Below are 19,372 nucleotides of genomic sequence, written 5' to 3'. Positions count from 1 at the left end.
CAGGATGGTCTCGATCTCCTGACCTCGTGATCTGCCCGTCTCGGCCTCCCAAAGTGCTGGGATTACAGGCTTGAGCCACCGCGCCCGGCCCATTTGTTTCTTCTTTTGGCAGCTTTGGAATAATTGGAGTTTTCCTTTTTCTTTTATATTCCCTGGTTTTCCCAGGTATCGGCTGACTCTCCTGAGGGTGCTCCCTACCTGCTAGGACTCACATGTGCCCCAGCTTCTAACATTTCACATACCAGATTTAAAGCATTACACTCTAAAAATTTCACCGCCGTCGAGAATTTCACACAGTTCCCCAGTTTTTAAATAGAAAGAAAAGTCAAATGCAATCATAATTACAGGACATTTTTAAGGAGTCTCAAAAGAACACCAATTAGCCTAATTAACATAAGAACCTCACTTGAACCCACTGAGTTTCTTCTAATACTCCTCGCCCCATAATTCTACAAAGAATTTTACTTTCTTTTTCTTTTCTTTTTTTTAAAGACAGCTCCATCACCTAGGCTGGAGTGCGGTGGCACGATTTCTGCTCACTGCAACCTCTGCCTCCTGGATTCAAGCGATTCTCCTGCCTCAGCCTCCTGAGTAGCTGAGATTACAGGCGCACGCAACCACACACAGCTAATTCTGTGTGTGTATGTTTTTAGTAGAGATGGAGTTTCACCATGTTGGCCAGGCTGATCTCGAACTCCTGACCTCAGGTGATCCACCCGCTTAAGCTTCCCAAAGTGCCGGGATTACAGACGTGAGCTACCACACCTGGCCAAAGATTTTGACTTTAAGAAGGAAAGATGGAAGCCAAGGCAAATGGAATGTGTTCCAGGATTTGGTAAAGAAGGAAGAGAAAGGCTGGTAAGAGCCCCTGAGAGCTTCATGAACGATGGGGAAAGCAAAGAGCAGCACGGGTTGAAAAATCATCACATGTACATCAGAAAGGGATCAAAGCTGCTTTCAAAAGTGGGTACTCTGGGCCTTTTCTCCCTACAAATACTCTTTATTCTCTTTGGTGCTGTTTGATTGAAATAAAGAATAAGAATACTCTTAAAGAATAAGAATACTCTTTGATGCTGTCTGATTTAAATGCCTTTCTCCCACAATGTGTGTGTGCATCCAGCATCCTTCGTGACCCACGTTTCTGCGTCCTTCTTGGCCTTGCCTGTCAATTCAACTGCTGGGCCATGCTATCTCACGGAGCACTTCCCATCCTGGTTCTTCACCCTGAGCTTCTAATCCCTGCAAACAGGTGTTTTTCTTTGCATATTTCCAGGGATTACAAGCTTTTTTAAATGCACAACACTATTCAGTAGATGGGTCTGTTGTGTTTGGAATTTCACGTGGGGTACAACTCTCTGACTGGCGCCTCCAAAGGGGGTCTGTGAAGCAAAGCCAGGGCCAAGTCCATCCCAGGTCCAACCACGCAGCTGAGCTGATGCACGCCCATCACTGCTCAAAATCTCAAGCCCGAGGCTACCACCAACCTGGAATCTCCATTCAGTCGCGGGTCCTGTGTTTCGTTTCATGCTATACATTTTCATACATGGTAAGAAAACGGCAGAGCAGAAATAGACACTACTGTATATGACTCTGATGTCCCATGTTTTAAAATACCCTTCAAACATGCTGAACATGACCAGGCATCTTACGTCAGAACGTTGCCATAAGGACAGAGAGGGCTTCTGCCCAGAGGTGTGTGCCCAGATTTGTGAGTATTTTATATCTAAACAAAGATGGGTGCTGATTTCTAGGGATGGCTGGCCATGTGACAATTAAACTTCACAATCTCTGGTTTCCTAATCCACAGCCACAGTCCCTTACGTCCCTTCTCTTGGTAGGTTTGGACAGAAGACATAGCACTTCTATTTGCTTTTTTTAAAAATAGTACTATCTTAAGAGCTGATAGCCAGGCACTTGCTGATTTCTTGGAAATAGTTTTTTAAAGATGGGTCATTTTAAGCTTTGTACCTTTTTCTACTTATCAGAAAGATGGGTTCTCATACTTATAAAAAGATAATAAAATTAAATACCCCAGAAGTAAAGTTATGGGGCATTCTAGACTAAGTAGCTGAACTACATATAGTAACCTGGACTCAAAATGATTAACTATAATAGAGTTGTGGTGTTAGTTTTAAGCAACAAGTAATAATGTCCTCCTTTGGGAGGCCTAGGTGAGAGGATCACTTGAGGCCAGGAGTCTGAGACTAGCCTGCGCAACATAGTGAGACCTCATCTCTTCAAAAAATAAGTTACCTGGAGGGGGGCCCACACCTGTAGTCCCAGCTACTCTGGAGGCTCAAGTGGGAGGATTGCTTGAGCTGGGAGTTCAAGGTTATAGTGAGCTAAGATCTCACTACTGCACTCCAGCCTGGGAGACAGAGCAAGACCTTGTCTCTAAAATAATTAAGTAATTAATTAACATAATAATGCTCTGACACCTAATCACCCCGAAAAATGGCATTGGGAAGTACTTCCCGGGTTGTGAAAAGTTCTGAAGTGCCAGACTTTTTGTATATTGGTTCAGGTAGATGAACACCTAGGCAGAATTCAGATGGGGCCTGTTGACATGTGACCATTTAACCAGGGCCTGTTTTATGTGGCATCTTGGCAGGAGAGCGAGGCTCCTGCCCTTTGTGGGTGCCACTGGAGCATCTCCATCCAAAAAGCTTTTAGAAACCAAAACTAAAGTGGATTACTCTCATTCCTTTCAAGAAATTTCAAAGACAGAAAGAAATTTTCTGGGATCAAGGCAACAGGGTCAAAAATTAATCAGTTTGGAAATTGTTTAAAAAAGAAAACAAACCCTTCCAAAGACCAACAATGAAATATCATCCCTTGACACATTCTAATTATCAGCAGAGGTAGTAGAAGCATTTCCGTCTAAGCCAAAAATCTCATCAGTGATAAAATACCCATTTTGGGCTGCCATGGCTCAAGGGAGCATTAACAGAGGCTGATGTCAAGAAACTGATGGGGGAAACAAATTTAGATAGAATGTTAGAAAAAAAAATGTCTAACATCAGACTATTAGAGATTGAAAACATATCCCAGGAACAGTAGCATCTGACCTTTTGCTAAAGTCATTTTAAGCTGAACTGAGGAAATACACAACAGGGAGTTATATTTCACCAGCTGTAAATGGCCGGGGTGACCTAATAGGCCGTTTCTAGCCCAGATAGGTAATTGGCAACGTTTTATAGTTTAGTTCAACTGTGAGATGTGTGAATAGAATAAAAGTGAACATTTTATCTGCAGGTAGCTCATCTTGTCTTCTGAAACCCTATCTCCTTCTTCTACAAACAAGTCTGGATTATAATTTCAAAATTACAGTTCAACTCTTCCACACATAGCCATCATTTAAGGTGACAATAGGCTAGATTTATAGAAAAGACAAGTGAGGATTTTTCAAGAAACCGCTGTAACTCAGTATTCCATTGCCAGGGGGCTGGGGAGCACCTATTCCGGCAACCTCTGGCAGAGGTTTCCCATAGTGTTTGGTTGGTACCAGGTGACACTGACGAGGCCCACAGGTGAAAAGGCGATAAAGTTTCTAAAGAATGTTGGCTACTTTCTGCCTGAAAGATCGCAGTCACACTTTAATTTCATGTATGCCAATTGCCCCAGAGAGAGGCACCCACTTCTTTTGTGTTTCTGTGTGGAGTGGACCACTGTTGTCTACACCCGTGCTCACCTCGGGGTCAGTCACTGGGGCGCCAGCCTCCTTGCAAAACTGGACTCACACTACAGAAAGGTCCAGGAAAACAAACCCCGTTTCCCTGTTTTACTGTCAGATATTGGAAATGCAGTTTTTCTAGAGGAAAGGTTATAATTTCCCATTTTCACCCATTTTATTGAAACAGTTATTTCAACAAAAATAACTACTTGTTATCCTGTGCTCACAGCCGGTGACCATCCCATTCAGATTCCAACCATTGCCTTTACTTGCCCCTCCTCTTCCTCCACCAAGAAAAATCATCGTATTTCTCCTGTGGACTCATAGGCGATATCCCCTTGATGCTTACAGAAAATAAAATCAAAAGAAGTCAAATGTCCTACACTGTCCTAGGAAAGAGACAGCCACAGAATCATAAAGAGTCAGAATTTAACAAGAGCCCAAAGACAATGTCATCATACAATACTGCAACCCAAAGAGATAAAATGATTCACTGCAGGTGAACCAGGAACAAATGAGTAAAGCCCAGAATGGCAGGGACAGAACAAACTTGGGAATGCACCCAAGCCCCACCCTTCGTAAGCAAACCAAGAGTCAGATGAGGTTTCCTGGCAGGACTTCAGGCCAAGCAGCTGAGGGGCACTGCAACCAGGGAAATGGCTAACGGGCGAGGAAGACCCTAAAAACAGTCAGCAAAAATGCCCAACTCCTGCTGGCACGGAGGCAGCCTGGTGTCAGCTAATCCATGGAAAACCTCAGTCAAAACTGGATGCTAAACATTGCTCTATCTTCTTCTGAAAGTTCTATGGTAAACAATTATTGAGCTCAGAGCTACCTGGGAGGAACCTTCAAAGCACTTCCCCCAACCAGCAAATGCATTATAATCTACAAGCAAATAGCTGCATGGACCAATTCTCTTTGCCTGGCCCATTTTCAAAGTTCACTATAAAAACACTTTTTTTTTAATGGACTGGTGGGAAATTGGATTTTGGTGAGTGTACATCCATCCAAACTGCCAAAAGCTTTATCTTTGCATGGAAACAGCAAAACTCAAAGTGTAAGAAAGGTTGGGAGTGAGGAGGATCATTGTCCCACAGTGATTAGCCCCGTTCACGATGACTGCTGTGGGAAGCGAGGTCTGTCCTCCTACACAGGCCAGGTCTATTGCATTTGGATTTGGTGAACCGGTAGGAACCGGAGTCTGAAGTGAGAATTGCTTCGCTCACATCAGTGCCCGGCCACGAAAGCATCTCTCTGACATCTGAGGAGACTTTGCTTTCTGAATGAATGCCAGAGCACGATTCAATTTCCAATTGTTTTCAGGGTCTGGGATAGTAGAATAGTAGAGAGAGAAGAATGCACCTTAGAAATATTGAAGAAGCCGTGGGAGGCCGAGGAGGGTGGATTGCCTGAGGTCGGGAGTTCGAGAGCAGCCTGACCAACATGGAGAAACCCCATCTCTACTAAAAATACAAAAATTAGCCAGACGTGGTGGCACATGCCTGTAATCCCAGCTACTCGGGAGGCTGAGGCGGGACAATTGTTTGAACCCGGGAGGCAGAGGTTGCAGTGAGCCAAGATCATGCCATTGCACTCCAGCCTGGGCAACAAGAGCGAAACTCCATCTCAAAAAAAAAAAAAAAAAGAAAGAAAGAAAGAAATTTTGAAGAAGCTGCTTGCCAAGCACAAAATCAGCAGCAAGCATCCTCTTCACATAATCATAAATTCCTGAAGGGAGTTTTCATAAACATTGTGATGGAGGCCACGTCGCTGACTTCCCAGTTTCTCCTCCCAGCACCCCCAGCCATATCTGGGTCTCTCCAATCGATACGTATTTCCACTGATCACTGTTCTACACCATTCCACATTCCAAGAGGAACAAAGGAAATAGCAGCTGAAACAGAAAAACCATGACCAGAACACAAGGCGATCCCAGCAGGTGAATAAGAAGCATCTACTCCTTAGTGAACAGGAGAAGGGGGTAACCTTCAAAGGAAATACAATTTTAAAATTAAACCTAGTGATATGCAAATAATTCAGCTTCTTGCTCATGATGAGACTGAGGGAAATAACATGACAGAAAAACAGAGCAGCGACATGGAACAACAGTCTGTAAGAAAAGAGTGTGCTCAGCCTGAGTAGATACAGGATCTGCCCAGCGAAAAAGCGATAGTAAAAGAACAGATCAATACGCAACAATATCCCAAGAAATCATCATTATAATAACTGTAATATCTGCTCCTTCAAATTAGTGCTGGAAATAGTGAGGTCTATAAATGGCTGCATTTTAAATTCAGTGATCTCATGGCACTTGTTATTCTTCTTCCTTCTTGAACATCCAGAATGTACTTGACATTAAAGGGGGCCCTGATCTCATTTCTTCACCACGGTGCAGAAAAGAGCAATTCCCCTGTGTCGGGGGAGGAGAGAGAAGAATTTAAAAGGAAATACGTTTAATTTAAATAAGGAGATGGTCATTTCTTATATTTTTAAGCAGCTGATCCTGCAGTCACAAATTTGAAGTTTAATTCAAGGTGATGAAGCCAAGAAATCCAAGAGGGACCTAAATGAAAGCAGACTGGCTCCTTGATGCCTCTGCATGGGGGTGGAGGCAAAGTTCAGCCTTTCCTCTGAGACCTCAGTGCTGTCTCCCAACCCAGACCAACACCTACAGCTCCAGGCACAGCAAAAGCTACTCCAGCCTCCCAGAGAGCACCTGGAGCCACAGGTGCTCCCGCCCTCCTCTCCACCTTTCCTGTGGGCAGAGGCAGCTGGGGAGTCAACCAGAGACTCCACTGAGTGGGAGCAGAGCCTGGGGCGCCCACTAGGCCCCTGAGAAAGCAGCTTTCTAGAAGCCCACAGTCTGTGGGTGGGTGGCTGGAAGCTACTCTCCTCCTCCCTCCTGCTCTGACAAACCCCAGCTTACTGGTGAGAACCGTGCCTGCCCAGTCCCCTCCCCATTTCCCAGTTGGCCTGCCATCCGGCGGGGCCTTCCCTTCAGACTGGGTGGAGGTGTGCACGGCTCTGTATTCGCCCTCACCCCCTTTCCAGCCACCTTCCTCTTGTATCTCCTCTTTGGCCACCTCCTTGTCCCGTTAATGACACCTGAGGAGGGATGAGGGGCTTACACCGACTGTGAAGAACACACATTAATCTTCACAAGGACAGCCTCATCACTCCAGGAATGTCAAATATGTCATCCTTTAAAAAAAGAGAGATCTGACAGTTTTCCTTCCTTTAGAAATACTAAGCCAGCCAATTACACTACACAGTTAACATGAAAGCATGGTTTCAATAAACCACTTTTCTTGCTTTTCTTTGTTTTCTGAAACCAATCCAGAATTTGCATACAAAAATCATTCTTACTTTGTCTTTGGGAAGCTGCAATCACTTATCATATAATAGGCTAGATTTTTTACTTAGTAGGGACAGAGAGGGGAACAGGGTGACCTGGCCCAAAGGCCAGGGAGGGAAGTGCATTGGCAAGAACTGGAAAAAGTCACTTGATACAGTGGAACGATGCATTTCTTGCTTCTCAGATTCACTCTCCACTCTTCCCCTGCTCCACCTAACCATTGCTCTGTAGTTTTGGTTGGGGAAGTCCAACGGGTAGAAGTGATTAGGAGGCACTTTTTTTTTTGAGACAGAGTCTCACTGTGTTGCCCAGGCTGGAGTGCAGGGGCACCATCTCTGCTCACCTCAATCTCCACCTCCTGGGTTCAAGTGATTCTCATGCCTCAGCCTCCCAAGTAGCTGGGATTACAGGTGCCCGCCACCACGCCCAGATAATTTTTGTGTTTTTTTAGTAGAGATGGAGCTTCACCACGTTAGCCGGGCTGGCCTCAAACTCCTGACTTCAGGTGATCCACCCACCTCGGCCTCCCAAAGTGCTGGGAGCCACCACACAGGTGGCTTTATTTCTTAATTCTAGCAACCTACTAGTCTCTGCAAAGTTGCCACAGCTTAGCTGTGCCTTTCAACAGGCCGAAGCCCCTGTCTGCTCCTCCATATAGGCCTCCCTGGGATTCTGGTTTCTCCTTTTCCGGGTCTGCATCTCCCCCGAGCTATATTCTAGATTGGCTGCTAGCGTGCTTTCTTGGGTGACCAGGGGACTTCTGCCCCGGGGTCTGAAGCATGTTCTGTGGTTGCTCTAAGGATATCCTGGAGACACGCCCAGGGCTGCGAAGCAGACTCTTCCCTGCCTCATATGGAGGGGAGAACAGATCTAGCTTGAGAGGGAGATCTACTCTCTAAGGACAATTGACAGCATTCTTTTCCAAGGAGAAATATTAGCATTTTTCTGTGCTTTTGTAATCCCAGATATACCTAACTAATATGAAACCTACAAATTTAAACCATCTTATCCTTTGGCCCAGCCTGAAATTTAGGTTGGATTTTGCTTCTGAAAAACTGCCTGCTGTGTAAATTAATTCTATAAATAAGATTCCGAGTGTTTCACCTACTTAAAAGAGCAAAACTGTTTTCAAGAGCACGAGAAATACTATTTCCATAAAAGTAATTGACAAGCAGAACCTGAAACATTTAAAACCTGGAATATCTCCTGCTTGGGGCAGGATTCCAAAGGCTAAAAAGATCCACATGTTCCTGGTTCAAGCTAAAGCTACTTCACGTCCAAGATCTTGAAGAAGATCTTTAAGAGCAATTCATTTAGAATAATTTATAACTTCACTTTTTCACCAAGGTATATAGGCTTTGTCTGTATGATGTGGAGTGAAATTCTATTTCAGCTGATCTAAAGCTGTCCACTGCTCAATCTCGAAAAGAAAGAAGGAAGAAAAGGATGAAAGGTAGGAAGAAAAGATGGAGGAAGGGGGGGAAAGGGGGAAGGAAGGGAAAGATGGAGGAGAGGAAGGAAAGATGGAGGAGAGGAAGGAAAGAGGGAGGGAAGGAAAGAGGGAGGGAAGGAAGGAAAAGAAAAAAGGAAAGGAAGGGAAAGAAAAGCGAGAGAAAGAGAAAGGGTGAGGAAGAGGGGAGGTGAAATATGAAAAGGCAATAAATGAGCATGTTGCTTTGATGTTTTAATTTTGAAAATTATCACGGCTGTCTCTATTCTTAGTCTGAGATCAGCCCTATTTGCCAAAGGCTAGTTAACTAAACTGATGAGATAATGGGACTATGGAGACAATAGTTTCTGGTTTGGCTGAGATGTAAGCCTGTTAACCTTATTCTGCTCCAAGGGGCTTAGACAACAGCCCACCCAAGTTCCCCATTTACAAACAAGGCCCTCGTCAAGAGGGAAGTCAGGAGAAAGTGTAAATAGAGACAATCTGCTGTGTTTGGACTGTGGGTCAGATGACCAAAACTTTCCTCCTCTTATTTATGTGACCTTGGGACAATCCCGAGCTCACCAGCAACTTTGCCTGAGATCCTCTCCCAACCCACCTGCAAGGCCATGGTGAAATCAAAGGGAAGACAGCATGGGGGAGCATTTTTTAAAACTATGCAAATCTATAGAGATGTAAAGAATTGCAACTAGGGGTGGGTAGGAATCTCTGCTTCTGTCCACAATGCTTCAAGCACTTTCACACCCCAGACTGATCAGAAGCACCATACTTATCCAAGGTGTTCCTTGCTCAATGAAGTTATTATAATGCTCACTCTGTAGCGCAAAACAAACAAAAAGTCACTCTTTTAACTGGGATGGATGTTAATGAATTCCCTCTCAGCACTAACCCCTACAGTAACCTTCAGACAGAATCAGGTCACTTGTTGAGCAATATCACCCATTGACTGGGTTTGTCTGGAGACTGCGATGGCTTTAAATGCCTGGCTTAATAAGCAATTCCAATGTCATTCTTTCCCCATCTGGATCAATATCAGAAGCAGCTTTGTGTGTCCATTTCTTCCTTCTGGAAGAGAGACTCTTTAGAGTGTTTGGAGCCAAAAGCACAAAGGACCCCATCTCTTGAGCATCGGCCATTATTGTTTTTTTTTCTGATTTCTTCAAATATGGAAAAGGAAGAAGATAAAGGGCCAAGAACCCCCAGAAAGAGACCAGAGCTGTTTGATTTTTTACCTTGAAGGCGCCACCACCCATGTGCCTCTGGTATTCACAGCAGCACTCATTCTTTCTCACTATGGTGGACTCTGAGCTTTAGGCAGCTGAGGGTTTCACTGCCCTAGCAGGAAACAGATTGAGAGTTTTCTGGCCTGGGACATGTGGCACACCTTAGACATTAATGACTTTAGGGAGGTGCTTTTTTCACAGCCAGTGCTGTCTGTGAAAATTATAAACAGCATATTTCTGACACACGTTGCAGCTGGATACTCAAAGTTGTCTCTGTTCCTTTTCAAAGAGGCTCCTCTTGGCTTGGTAAGTTTCCATGTAGACTATTGAGATTTGTGCAGAATTGGCATATTAGACCCTCAGTGTGGACTCAAGCTTCACCTCCCCCTGGATTCCAGACACCTGCACCCACTGGCCTAAAGGAACAGCAAAACTCTGAATCGCAGGCTCTGTCTTCTGTGTACCCTGATCCATCCTCAAACTCTGATCTGCCCACAACCCACATCTGAAGCAGAGCAGAGCTGAGTCACTGCTGCAGGCAGGGGCAGGGCGTGTTCCCTCTGTAGCCTTTCTAGAATGGATTTCTTCCTCTTGCCTTCCATCCCAGCCCCCCTGTGCCCAGGAGCAAGATCAGCCAGGCGGCATCTTCTGCCAAAACGGACCTCTTCTCTTGGGCATGATAGTAATCACTCAATCATCTTTGGTTTCTGGACTCAACACCAGTTTCTTCTCACTCCAACCTGATGCCCAGGATTGCACACGAAGTCTCACTCCACACCCTTCCACATACCCAGGAGAGGTGACAGATAAAATATATCCTAAGCAAAATCTGCCTAAGTCAGCACATAGGTCTTGAAAGATAATCTTGCACCAAGAACACAGACACAAGTGGGAGGGGGATGAATGTCTACTGGGAGATATGGAGCCACAAAGGACCAGGGGTAGGGGTTGATGAAATTTCTTTGGAAATAAATTTTTGAATTATATTTTTTATTTGAAAAATTATATTCCATTTAATGGTAGCACATACATCTGTCTGCCTATAAATGCAAGCCCTTCTTGGGACCTGTCTCTCTACCTACTTAAGAGCAGAAAAATAAGAAAGTGACTCTGTGTATGTACAAATGTGTGTGTTTCCTCAAAATCCAAAGGTGAGATAAACTTAAACTTCTAAGGTTTGGGATTTATTTAAAATAGGGAAAGGAAAGTACCCAGTACATTAACATTTCATCTTATTTATTCTTGGCAATCATATAATCATATCAAATCAAACTAAGTCTTAAGGACTCCTAGAATATCCCCACACCTACTAGAAACCTCTCAGGCCACAGTCTCTCTCCCAAAGAAGGGGCATAGGTATTCAAGCATGGAGCCTGAGCTTGTTCAAGGCTACTTACACTCAAACACACACAACTGCAGCGAGTCCCAAACGTAGTTCAAAATAATACTTTCATCTGTAGCATTTACCTACAGCCTGGATGTGAGGGGATTCTTTTCTTAAAATCAGGTATGTTCATACACCTTCCACCCGCAGAAATAGAGCCTTTTGGAAACAAATGCATCACAGCTCACTAAGTCAAGAGAAATCCATTCCAGTTTTAGAAATTCAATTTAGCTTGGGTAAGCCTCCAGGCTCTGCAAGTAAGCCCCATCACGAGGTTTATTATTCATAAATCTCTTTTTCAGGTTGGAAGGCTCCCAGCAGCCACTCTCCTTCCAGTACTTTTCTGCTTTCGTATGTCAATAAAAAAAATTAACTCTTGGAGTCTCTCTGGACAACCAGTATCAAGGGATGGATCAAGAAATCCAGCAACGTTAGAGTTTCCCCAAAAAATCTTTTGGTTGTGTTCAAATTACTAATTTGTGGTGAATAATCTAGATTCAGATGGTTGTGGCTGTATGTGTAAACGTGTTTGAATTTAATTTAGCCATTTATATGAGACAAAAAGATGCACAATGGAAGCTATGAGCTATTGTTTCTTTCAACTAGAAAGTTATTTCCCAGAAACAAATGAAATCTGTGGCCTAACTAATCAAATGATGAAGGCACTTTGCTCACATAGGAATGAAAAATCTCTGAACCTCCAAGCCCTGAAACATTTATTTTCTACATTTAAAACAAAATTGTAACCCTAATATTTCTGAAAAACCTGTCTTCCTACTGAAGATGATACCACAAAATCTAGTTCTAGTAGAAACATTGGGTTTGAGTGTGTGTACTGAGGCTAACATCCTGGGAAAATGAGGAGGATTTTGAAACATTCTGGAGAGTATGCGGTAGGTCATATTTCACATCAGTAAATACCGTGATGACAACAACAACAAAAATAAATATTGAATTTATGAGGAATTTGGTTCCCAGCAAATGGTGTTCTCAAGATAATATTCCATGTAATGAAATGGCAGGAAAGCCCAGTAATCTAAATACCTTCTGAAGTTTTAATGTACCTGACTTGGGTCTTTTGTGATCCAAATAATTTCAAGGCACCCATAGTTCACTCCCACAGTCTTTACTGCTTTATGTGTTAAATGGAGACCTCAACTCAATTTACAATATTTGGATTAAGAACACCCTGACTTCTATGGACAATTAATACAATTGAAAATGTTCCTTTTATTATTAAGTGTTACTATCCAAATCTCATAACATTTTGATGGTTTTTTTAAATACTTCATATTTCAATTCCCAAGGGTCCTTGCTCCTTCAAGACAAGTAGACAGCTTCATTTGATATTAATAGGAAATATACATTAACATAATAGATCTCCCTAGATACCTGTGATGACAGAATAAAACCATTTGAATTTCAATGGAATGTAATACTAGGTTAAAACAGAAATTCCAAGATGATCTTCTCACATCAGGAATTTAAGAAAAAAAAATTAAGTAACTTCAATTCTTTAGGAAAATGTTCTTTAGATTACTTCTAGAAGTTTCTACCCTCATCTTTCTTGGGCTGTTCCAGTTTTTGTCTTTGCCCCTTTTTAGAGGCAAAAGCACAGACTTTATATTATAATAAAGTATCATGAACAAATATCATATATAGGCAGTTTTAGCTGAAATTAAACTATAGCATGTTAATAATAATTTACATTTATACATTGCCATTATCTGGTAATTGTAAAACAATCTCAAATTCCCTTTACTACCCAAAAAGGACTATCATTTAATATCTAGAATTATCTAATGAAAAGCCTTATTCATAGCATCAGGAATATTTCTATTTAATTAATTTTTATACCTCCATAAAAAAACTCACTCAGTTTCCACTGGTGTGGACCAGTTTTCAGCTAAAAGAAATTCCATGTCTTTGAATGCCAGAAAGTGGCAAAACCTACAGTAGCTGGCAATTCCCTTTGGCGCAAAGCACAGAGCATGTCAGCGTGCTTTGAAGAACCAATAGGACAGCAATGTAAAGCCAAGGGGCAGAGATATTGAACACATAAGACCTAGTCCTGGCTTCATCATCATGTGCCTGGTCTTCAGGCTCCTCAAGGCATGACATAAGACACGCTGAGCAGTAGTTCCCGAAGTGTGAACCAGCTACCCTGGGGGGTGCCTACATCCTTGAAGGAAGCCCGAAAGATCAAAAACATTTTTGGTCTTATAAAAGATACTATTATTATCAAAGGTAAGAGTTGGATCTTAAAGGATATCATTTGCTTTTTTAAATCTCGTACTCTCCCAAGTAAGCAGAAGAATTTTCCATAGGCTATACATCATGTGATACAACAGGTTGAACGCAGAAGCCAGTATGGAAATCCAGCTGTCCTCTGTCAAGCCAGACTTTAAAGAGCATTGCAGAAATGTAAAATTGCCACTTTTTACTAAATATCCTTTTCCATTTTGGAAAATATAATGACTTTTCATTTTTTAAAATGTTACTTACATTAACATGTAGTAGGTTTATTATTTTATTTTTAATAAATTAATAAGAAAACCATTGAAAACTGTCTCCATTTTAATTTCCAACATAGGAGACAGTATATGGCGGATACACCTGATATCAATAGCCTAACTTAAGCATACCCTGAGAATGACCCTATGGTCTAAGAAGAATGTGTGCTTAGAGTTGAGTTCCGAGCTAAGGAATCTGGGAGTGGCCAATCTAGAGATTCATTCTTGTCTGTGAGGAACATCTGAATTCCCAGCCCATCCCATGGGATGCAGGCCATACAGGGAATTAGGGACCTTTGTTTTGGAATGAATGTAGATTGCCAAGTAGAAGTTGCTAGAGGGAGGTTGCTAAGTGAAAACATTATGTAAACTGCAAGCTTGTTACAGGCAGTTGTGGTTCTTTTATCCAGCCCACCACCACTGGACTGCCATATAAGGTAACTCCCCTCAATAAATCCTATGTCTTGTTCACTGGCTCCAGGTCTTTTCTTCAGAGCCATCTATATTGGAGTCAGTAGGGTTCCCGCATGACAAACATCAATAGATATCACCAACATAAACAAAAGTTCTTTGGGGTGCTCAAGAATTCTTTAAAATGGAAAGAAGTTATGAGAACAAAAATGTTGGCTGGGTGTGGAGGCTCACACCTGTAATCCCAGCACTTGGGAGGCCAAGGCGGGTGGATCAGCTGAGTTCAGGAGTTCGAGACCAGCCTGGCCAACATGGTGAAACCCTGTCTCTACTAAAAATACAAAAATTAGCCAGGCGTGGTGGTGGGTGCCTGTAATTCCAGCTACTCAGGAGGCTGAGGCAGAAGAATCACTTGAACCCAGGAGGTGGAGGTTGCAGTGAGCCGAGATCATCCCATTGCACTCCAGCCTGGGCGACAAGAGCGAAACTCCATCTCAAAAAAAAAGAATCACTACAACAGAGGATCTCTGAGAAGTCTTTTGACTGTAAAACTCTGTAACTCTAAGGTTGTGAGGTTCAGTGGAAAGGAACTTGCATGAACAGATGGCTATGAATGTATGAACTAGGAAAATCAGTGGAGGCTCACAGTGCCCCATGCTCCCCTGTGGCAGGCAGTGGGTCCTTCCTCATATAGGCAACTACATTATTGCTCCTCCCTTTTAAGCCTCATCCTTTGCTCCCTCCTCTGCTTCCTGCCTTCCTTGCCAGGACCCCACACACCTACCCCAACTCACACACAGGAGACAGGGAAAGCCCTGGGCAGCAAAGGAAGAGCCATCAGCCTCATGGAAAACCTTGTTTCCTTCCTCTCCCAGCCCCCTCGCTCCAATTAGGACATTGTGGAGTCCCCAACTCTCTACTTACTGATATGATGACCCCTTCACCCAGGGGACACTGCACTCACCCTGCCCGACAGGACTGCCCTAAATGGGTGGGCACGTTGGCAGCCAGCAGACGTAGACCAACTTGTACTTGAGTCTTGCTCAGCTCAGACCCACCACAGAGACTCCAAAGGGGTTGTCAGGCCCCAGGGAATTTTAACAGGTGGTATTTGAGATTGGCATTATCCACAATCTGATTGGTGGACACCAGCATCAGTTTCACCCAGTTGGAAGCAAGAGTCATTTTCCGTAAAAGGAGAGTTCATCTTGAGTTAACAGAAAGGAAGAACACCCAGAGTCTCACCTCACCGGAACTATGCTGTGGCCCTTGGTGCACACCACTGGGTATTTTTTATTATTATGCTTGTTCTTATGCCAATTGCTAAAGTTAGGGACCTGGGGTTCCAACTGGCTCTATTTCCTTCAGGATCCATGGACTTTCCATTTCTAGCTAAATCTCACCCCTATGCCAAGCGTCCGTTTCCTGATCCATAAAAATACGAGATCATTCCTACAGTTTAGGACCATGGTTGAGATGGGCCCATGGAGAGGCAGGATGTAATGTTCCTGTCACCGCTATCATTTTTATTTGCTGGTGAATCGCTGCAGTGACAGTCACTGACTCAGCAGCTTCCAGTGGACCAGCACCACATTCTGTGTGCTTCAGAGGGCTGAAGCAACTTTTAAAACATAATTTCAGAAGTTGTGTACTTCACAGTTTTCAAATCACTTATCTCATTTGATCTCATTTTATCCTCACAACAACTTGGATGATTCTCACCCACCCTAATGAAGAAAGCAGAGAACTATATCTGCATTGTAATTACCACGTTGCCCAAAATGGGAGTCCTCCTATGGGAGGGAAACTTCTTATCACGGCATTTAACTAGCTTAGTTATCTTCGTAAAACCAGACCTCAGTGCTCACTGTGAACTGCTAAAATCCACTGTAAGCTGAAGCACAGACACATATAGTAAGCTGATTGGGATGGGATGCATGATCCACACCTGCTGCGCACCCAGGGCTGCAGATGGCAAAAGAGAAAGAACTTGGACTATTCATGTCCTCTTACCATTTTCACCAGATGTCTTGTCTTTTCCATTGGTTGCCCCAGCACCTTGTCGCTAAAGGCAAAAAAGAAAAGAAAAAAGAAATTGTTATCAGATATACGCGGGATTACTTTTGTCTCTTTTATAGTTCCAAACGTCTCTTGCATTATACCAAGTTCTGTGTTACTTTAGCTCAGATGGCTAAAGCACGGTGCTAGTGAGACCAGGAATGGATCCACTAAGCAAGGATGTACTGAAGCTGCACAGACCGACCCCCTCATCCACATCCACTGCTCGAGGAATGCAGGTCACCAGTAACAAGAGAAATCAGGAGGGAGATCAAGCATAACTTCACTGAAAATATGAAGTCAACAGCCAATGTTATGTATCAGCTACAAGATCAGTATTGTTACTTTTGTTAATATCGGTCATTAGGCTGCTGTATTTTCATTCCAGTCACCATGTCCAATGTCTTTTTTATTTTTTATTTTTTGAGACGGAGTCTCTCTCTGTCACCCAGGCTGGAGTGCAGTGGTGCAAGATCTCGGCTCACTGCAACCTCCACTTCCCAGATTCACACCATTCTCCTCCCTCGGCCTCCCGAGTAGCTGGGACTACGGGCACCCACCACCACACCCAGCTAATTTTTTGTGTTTTTAATGAGATGGGGTTTCACCGTGTTAGCCAGGATAGTCTCGATCTCCTGACGTTGTAATCCACCCGCCTCAGCCTCCCAAAGTGCTGGGATTACAGGCATGAGCCACTGCGTCTGGCCCAATGTCTTCTTTTTAAATAAATTTTAATCAACTAAGAAACTCTTGTGTTTCCTCCTACTTAAAAACTATTTTTTTTTGTCATTGCTTATGCCTATCTTGTGCATTTTCACTTTACCAGGTTAACTAGAAGTATGAAGTCTTTTAAGGTTAGACTTAACTCTTTGGGCAAGATTCTCTGGGTGTGAAGTCTGGGGAGCTGTGTGAAATGCACCACACATGTAAACAGAAAGGGTGTTTCCTCAAAGCTTAACGTGATTCTAGTTGATGGAGAGAGAAGCATTTCGTCAATCTCATTTTTTGGTTGTTATCAAAAAGTATGCTTTGAGTTGAAAAGGACTGAAAAGCTTATAAAGTCTCTAACTTTTTTTTTTCTGAGATGGAGTCTCACTCTGTCCCAGGCTGGAGTACAGCAGCTGGATCTCAGCTTACTGAAACCTCTACCTCCCAGGTTCAAGCGATTCTCCTACCTTGGCCTACAAGGTAGGTAGGATTACAGGCACATGCCACCACACCCAGTTAATTTTTGTATTTTTAGTAGAGACGGGGTTTCACCGTGTTGGCCAGGCTCCTGACCCCGTGATCCACCCACCTCAGCCTCTGAAAGTGCTGGGATTATAGGCGTGAGCCACTGTGCCTGGCCAAGTCTCTAACTTTCAGGGGAAGAAAATGAGGGAGGTAGAAGGAGCATGACTTGCCCTAGATCATGCAGCTAATGAGTGAGAGTAAAGACTGGAGCCTGGACTTCCTTGCCCTCAGGAATTGCTACTGTGACACCACTATCTGAATGGGATCCTAGAAAAAAACAGCAGAGCACCGAACAAGGAGAAAACCATGATGGGTGACTAGGGGACAAGGTACCCTCAAAATTCATATTTGGGTCCAGGTCTTTAGCCTGAAAACAATATCAGAAAAATAACAATCAGTTCCCTTTGGTATTCAACATCGTCATAGGAAATTCTCCGGTCATTTGTCAACCCTTAATTAATGGTAAATGGATCATCTGGGAAAACCTTGCTTTCAGAGTCTGAGAAGTATAAATAAATAGAGTAAATGATCAAGATTTATATTAATAAAGTAAACCATCCTCACATATGCTTATTGCCTTATGTAGACGATAATCCCATAAAGAAGCAAAGTAGAGTTTCCCACTTATTACCAACACTGTTCACCCTCCATCTGGGTCAATGTGAAATGATTTAAATCAGGTAGACCATTTCTTAAATATAGTAGATTTGCAAGTGAAAATGCCTGATTCTTTTTGTCTGTCCTTATGTTGATGCCTCCTCTTTTTAAACACAAGGCTCGCACACGTTTGCTGCACTGGGTGGAAATCTGACTACTATTGAGTTGGACCAAATCCGAGATGCAATAGCAGCCTCAGGTGATTAAACTCTGGCATTCAAATCCAGTTATCTTTCCCTGCATAATTCATAGATGCCTCAAATAAAAGAAAATTTCACGGAATAAAAGAACAGTGTTTTAGAGTAGAATAAAGTCAAATTAAATGGAAGGCAAGTGCAAAATAGGTGCATGCTCAACCTCACTGTCTTTAAACGCCTTAAACATGGATGCTTTTCAAATGTCATGAATAACTTGTTCCATAAAAGATCAACTTTTTAGAAACCAGAGGAAAACCGAAATGAAATGTGCACAGGGAAGAAAAGGAGTCATGTTTTCGGGATTTCTAAGATGGGGTTTTTATGTCAGGTTGTATTTAATGGAGACACAATGAAGGTGATTTATGTCATAGGAGACAGTGTCTCGCATCAAAAAATGATCCTGACAAAAAAGAACTCGTTATTGAAAGTATCTCATTTCAGAATTCTTTGAGACCTTTTGACATTTTCAATGGAGGTCTGAGGGCAGAGAAGGAATTCTCCAAGAGCTACCCTATTCCCAGGGTCTGGTCTTTACAATGCCAGGCAGTCACAGTTTCACTGAACTTATGGTGGAGAGAGTCTACACCAGGCTGGGTGTCAGGTAATCACGGCTCATGCTGCTGGGGCCAGGCTTCAAGGGCGCTCAAGCATCATCAACTCATTGAGTTCTGACAGCATCCCTGATGGGGTAGATGCCCTTAGTGTCCTCATCAGCCTCACTTTACCAATTATATCCTGAGGTACAGAGAGGAATTTGCTCAAGCCCACAAAGTGGGGAAGAGGCAGAGGCAGAATTCAGCCCCCAAGAAGCTGGCTCTGGAACACTTCCTTTTAGCCACTGTACTTAAGCACCTCTCAGTACTGTGTGCAGCATCTCTCCTGAGGGCCTCTGTCAGCGGGTGGGGAGTTAGTAGGCAGTGAGATTTGAGTATGAAGGTAAATGTGACTTCATTTACACCACAGGCTGGAGTTTTGAGAACTCTTGGCTTTTAGGCATAAGCAGAGTCAAACAACAGCCAAGGGTTCAATTCCAGAAATGCTATCAGATCTTTGTTAATGTTTAAATAACATAAGCACCCAGAGCTAGGCTCTACTAAAATAAATAGCAGACGGATGTGTGGATGGATAGATGAATGGATGAGTAGTTGAAAGAATGAATGGATGGGTAGATGAATGGATAGGTGGATGAATAGGTGGATGAATGGGTGGATGGGCGGG

At 43.2% G+C, this 19,372-nt stretch overlaps 1 protein-coding gene across 1 annotated transcript in view; it reads right to left on the bottom strand.

Annotated features, from left to right (window-relative positions):
* The window catches only part of PCP4 (Purkinje cell protein 4), a 62,238-nt gene that overhangs the window by 15,422 nt on the left and 27,444 nt on the right, over window positions 1–19,372 (bottom strand). Inside the window, exon 2 of the mRNA XM_011954053.1 lies at window positions 16,023–16,074. Within this exon, the coding sequence (XP_011809443.1) occupies window positions 16,023–16,074 (52 nt within the window). The remainder of the gene's footprint in view (window positions 1–16,022; window positions 16,075–19,372) is intronic.

The sequence above is a fragment of the Colobus angolensis genome, unplaced genomic scaffold (assembly GCF_000951035.1).
Source record: "Colobus angolensis palliatus isolate OR3802 unplaced genomic scaffold, Cang.pa_1.0 Scaffold38, whole genome shotgun sequence".
Taxonomy (NCBI): Eukaryota; Metazoa; Chordata; class Mammalia; order Primates; family Cercopithecidae; genus Colobus; species Colobus angolensis.
Note: the sequence above shows the minus strand (reverse complement) of the source record. Positions and strands in the feature narration are given on the sequence as shown.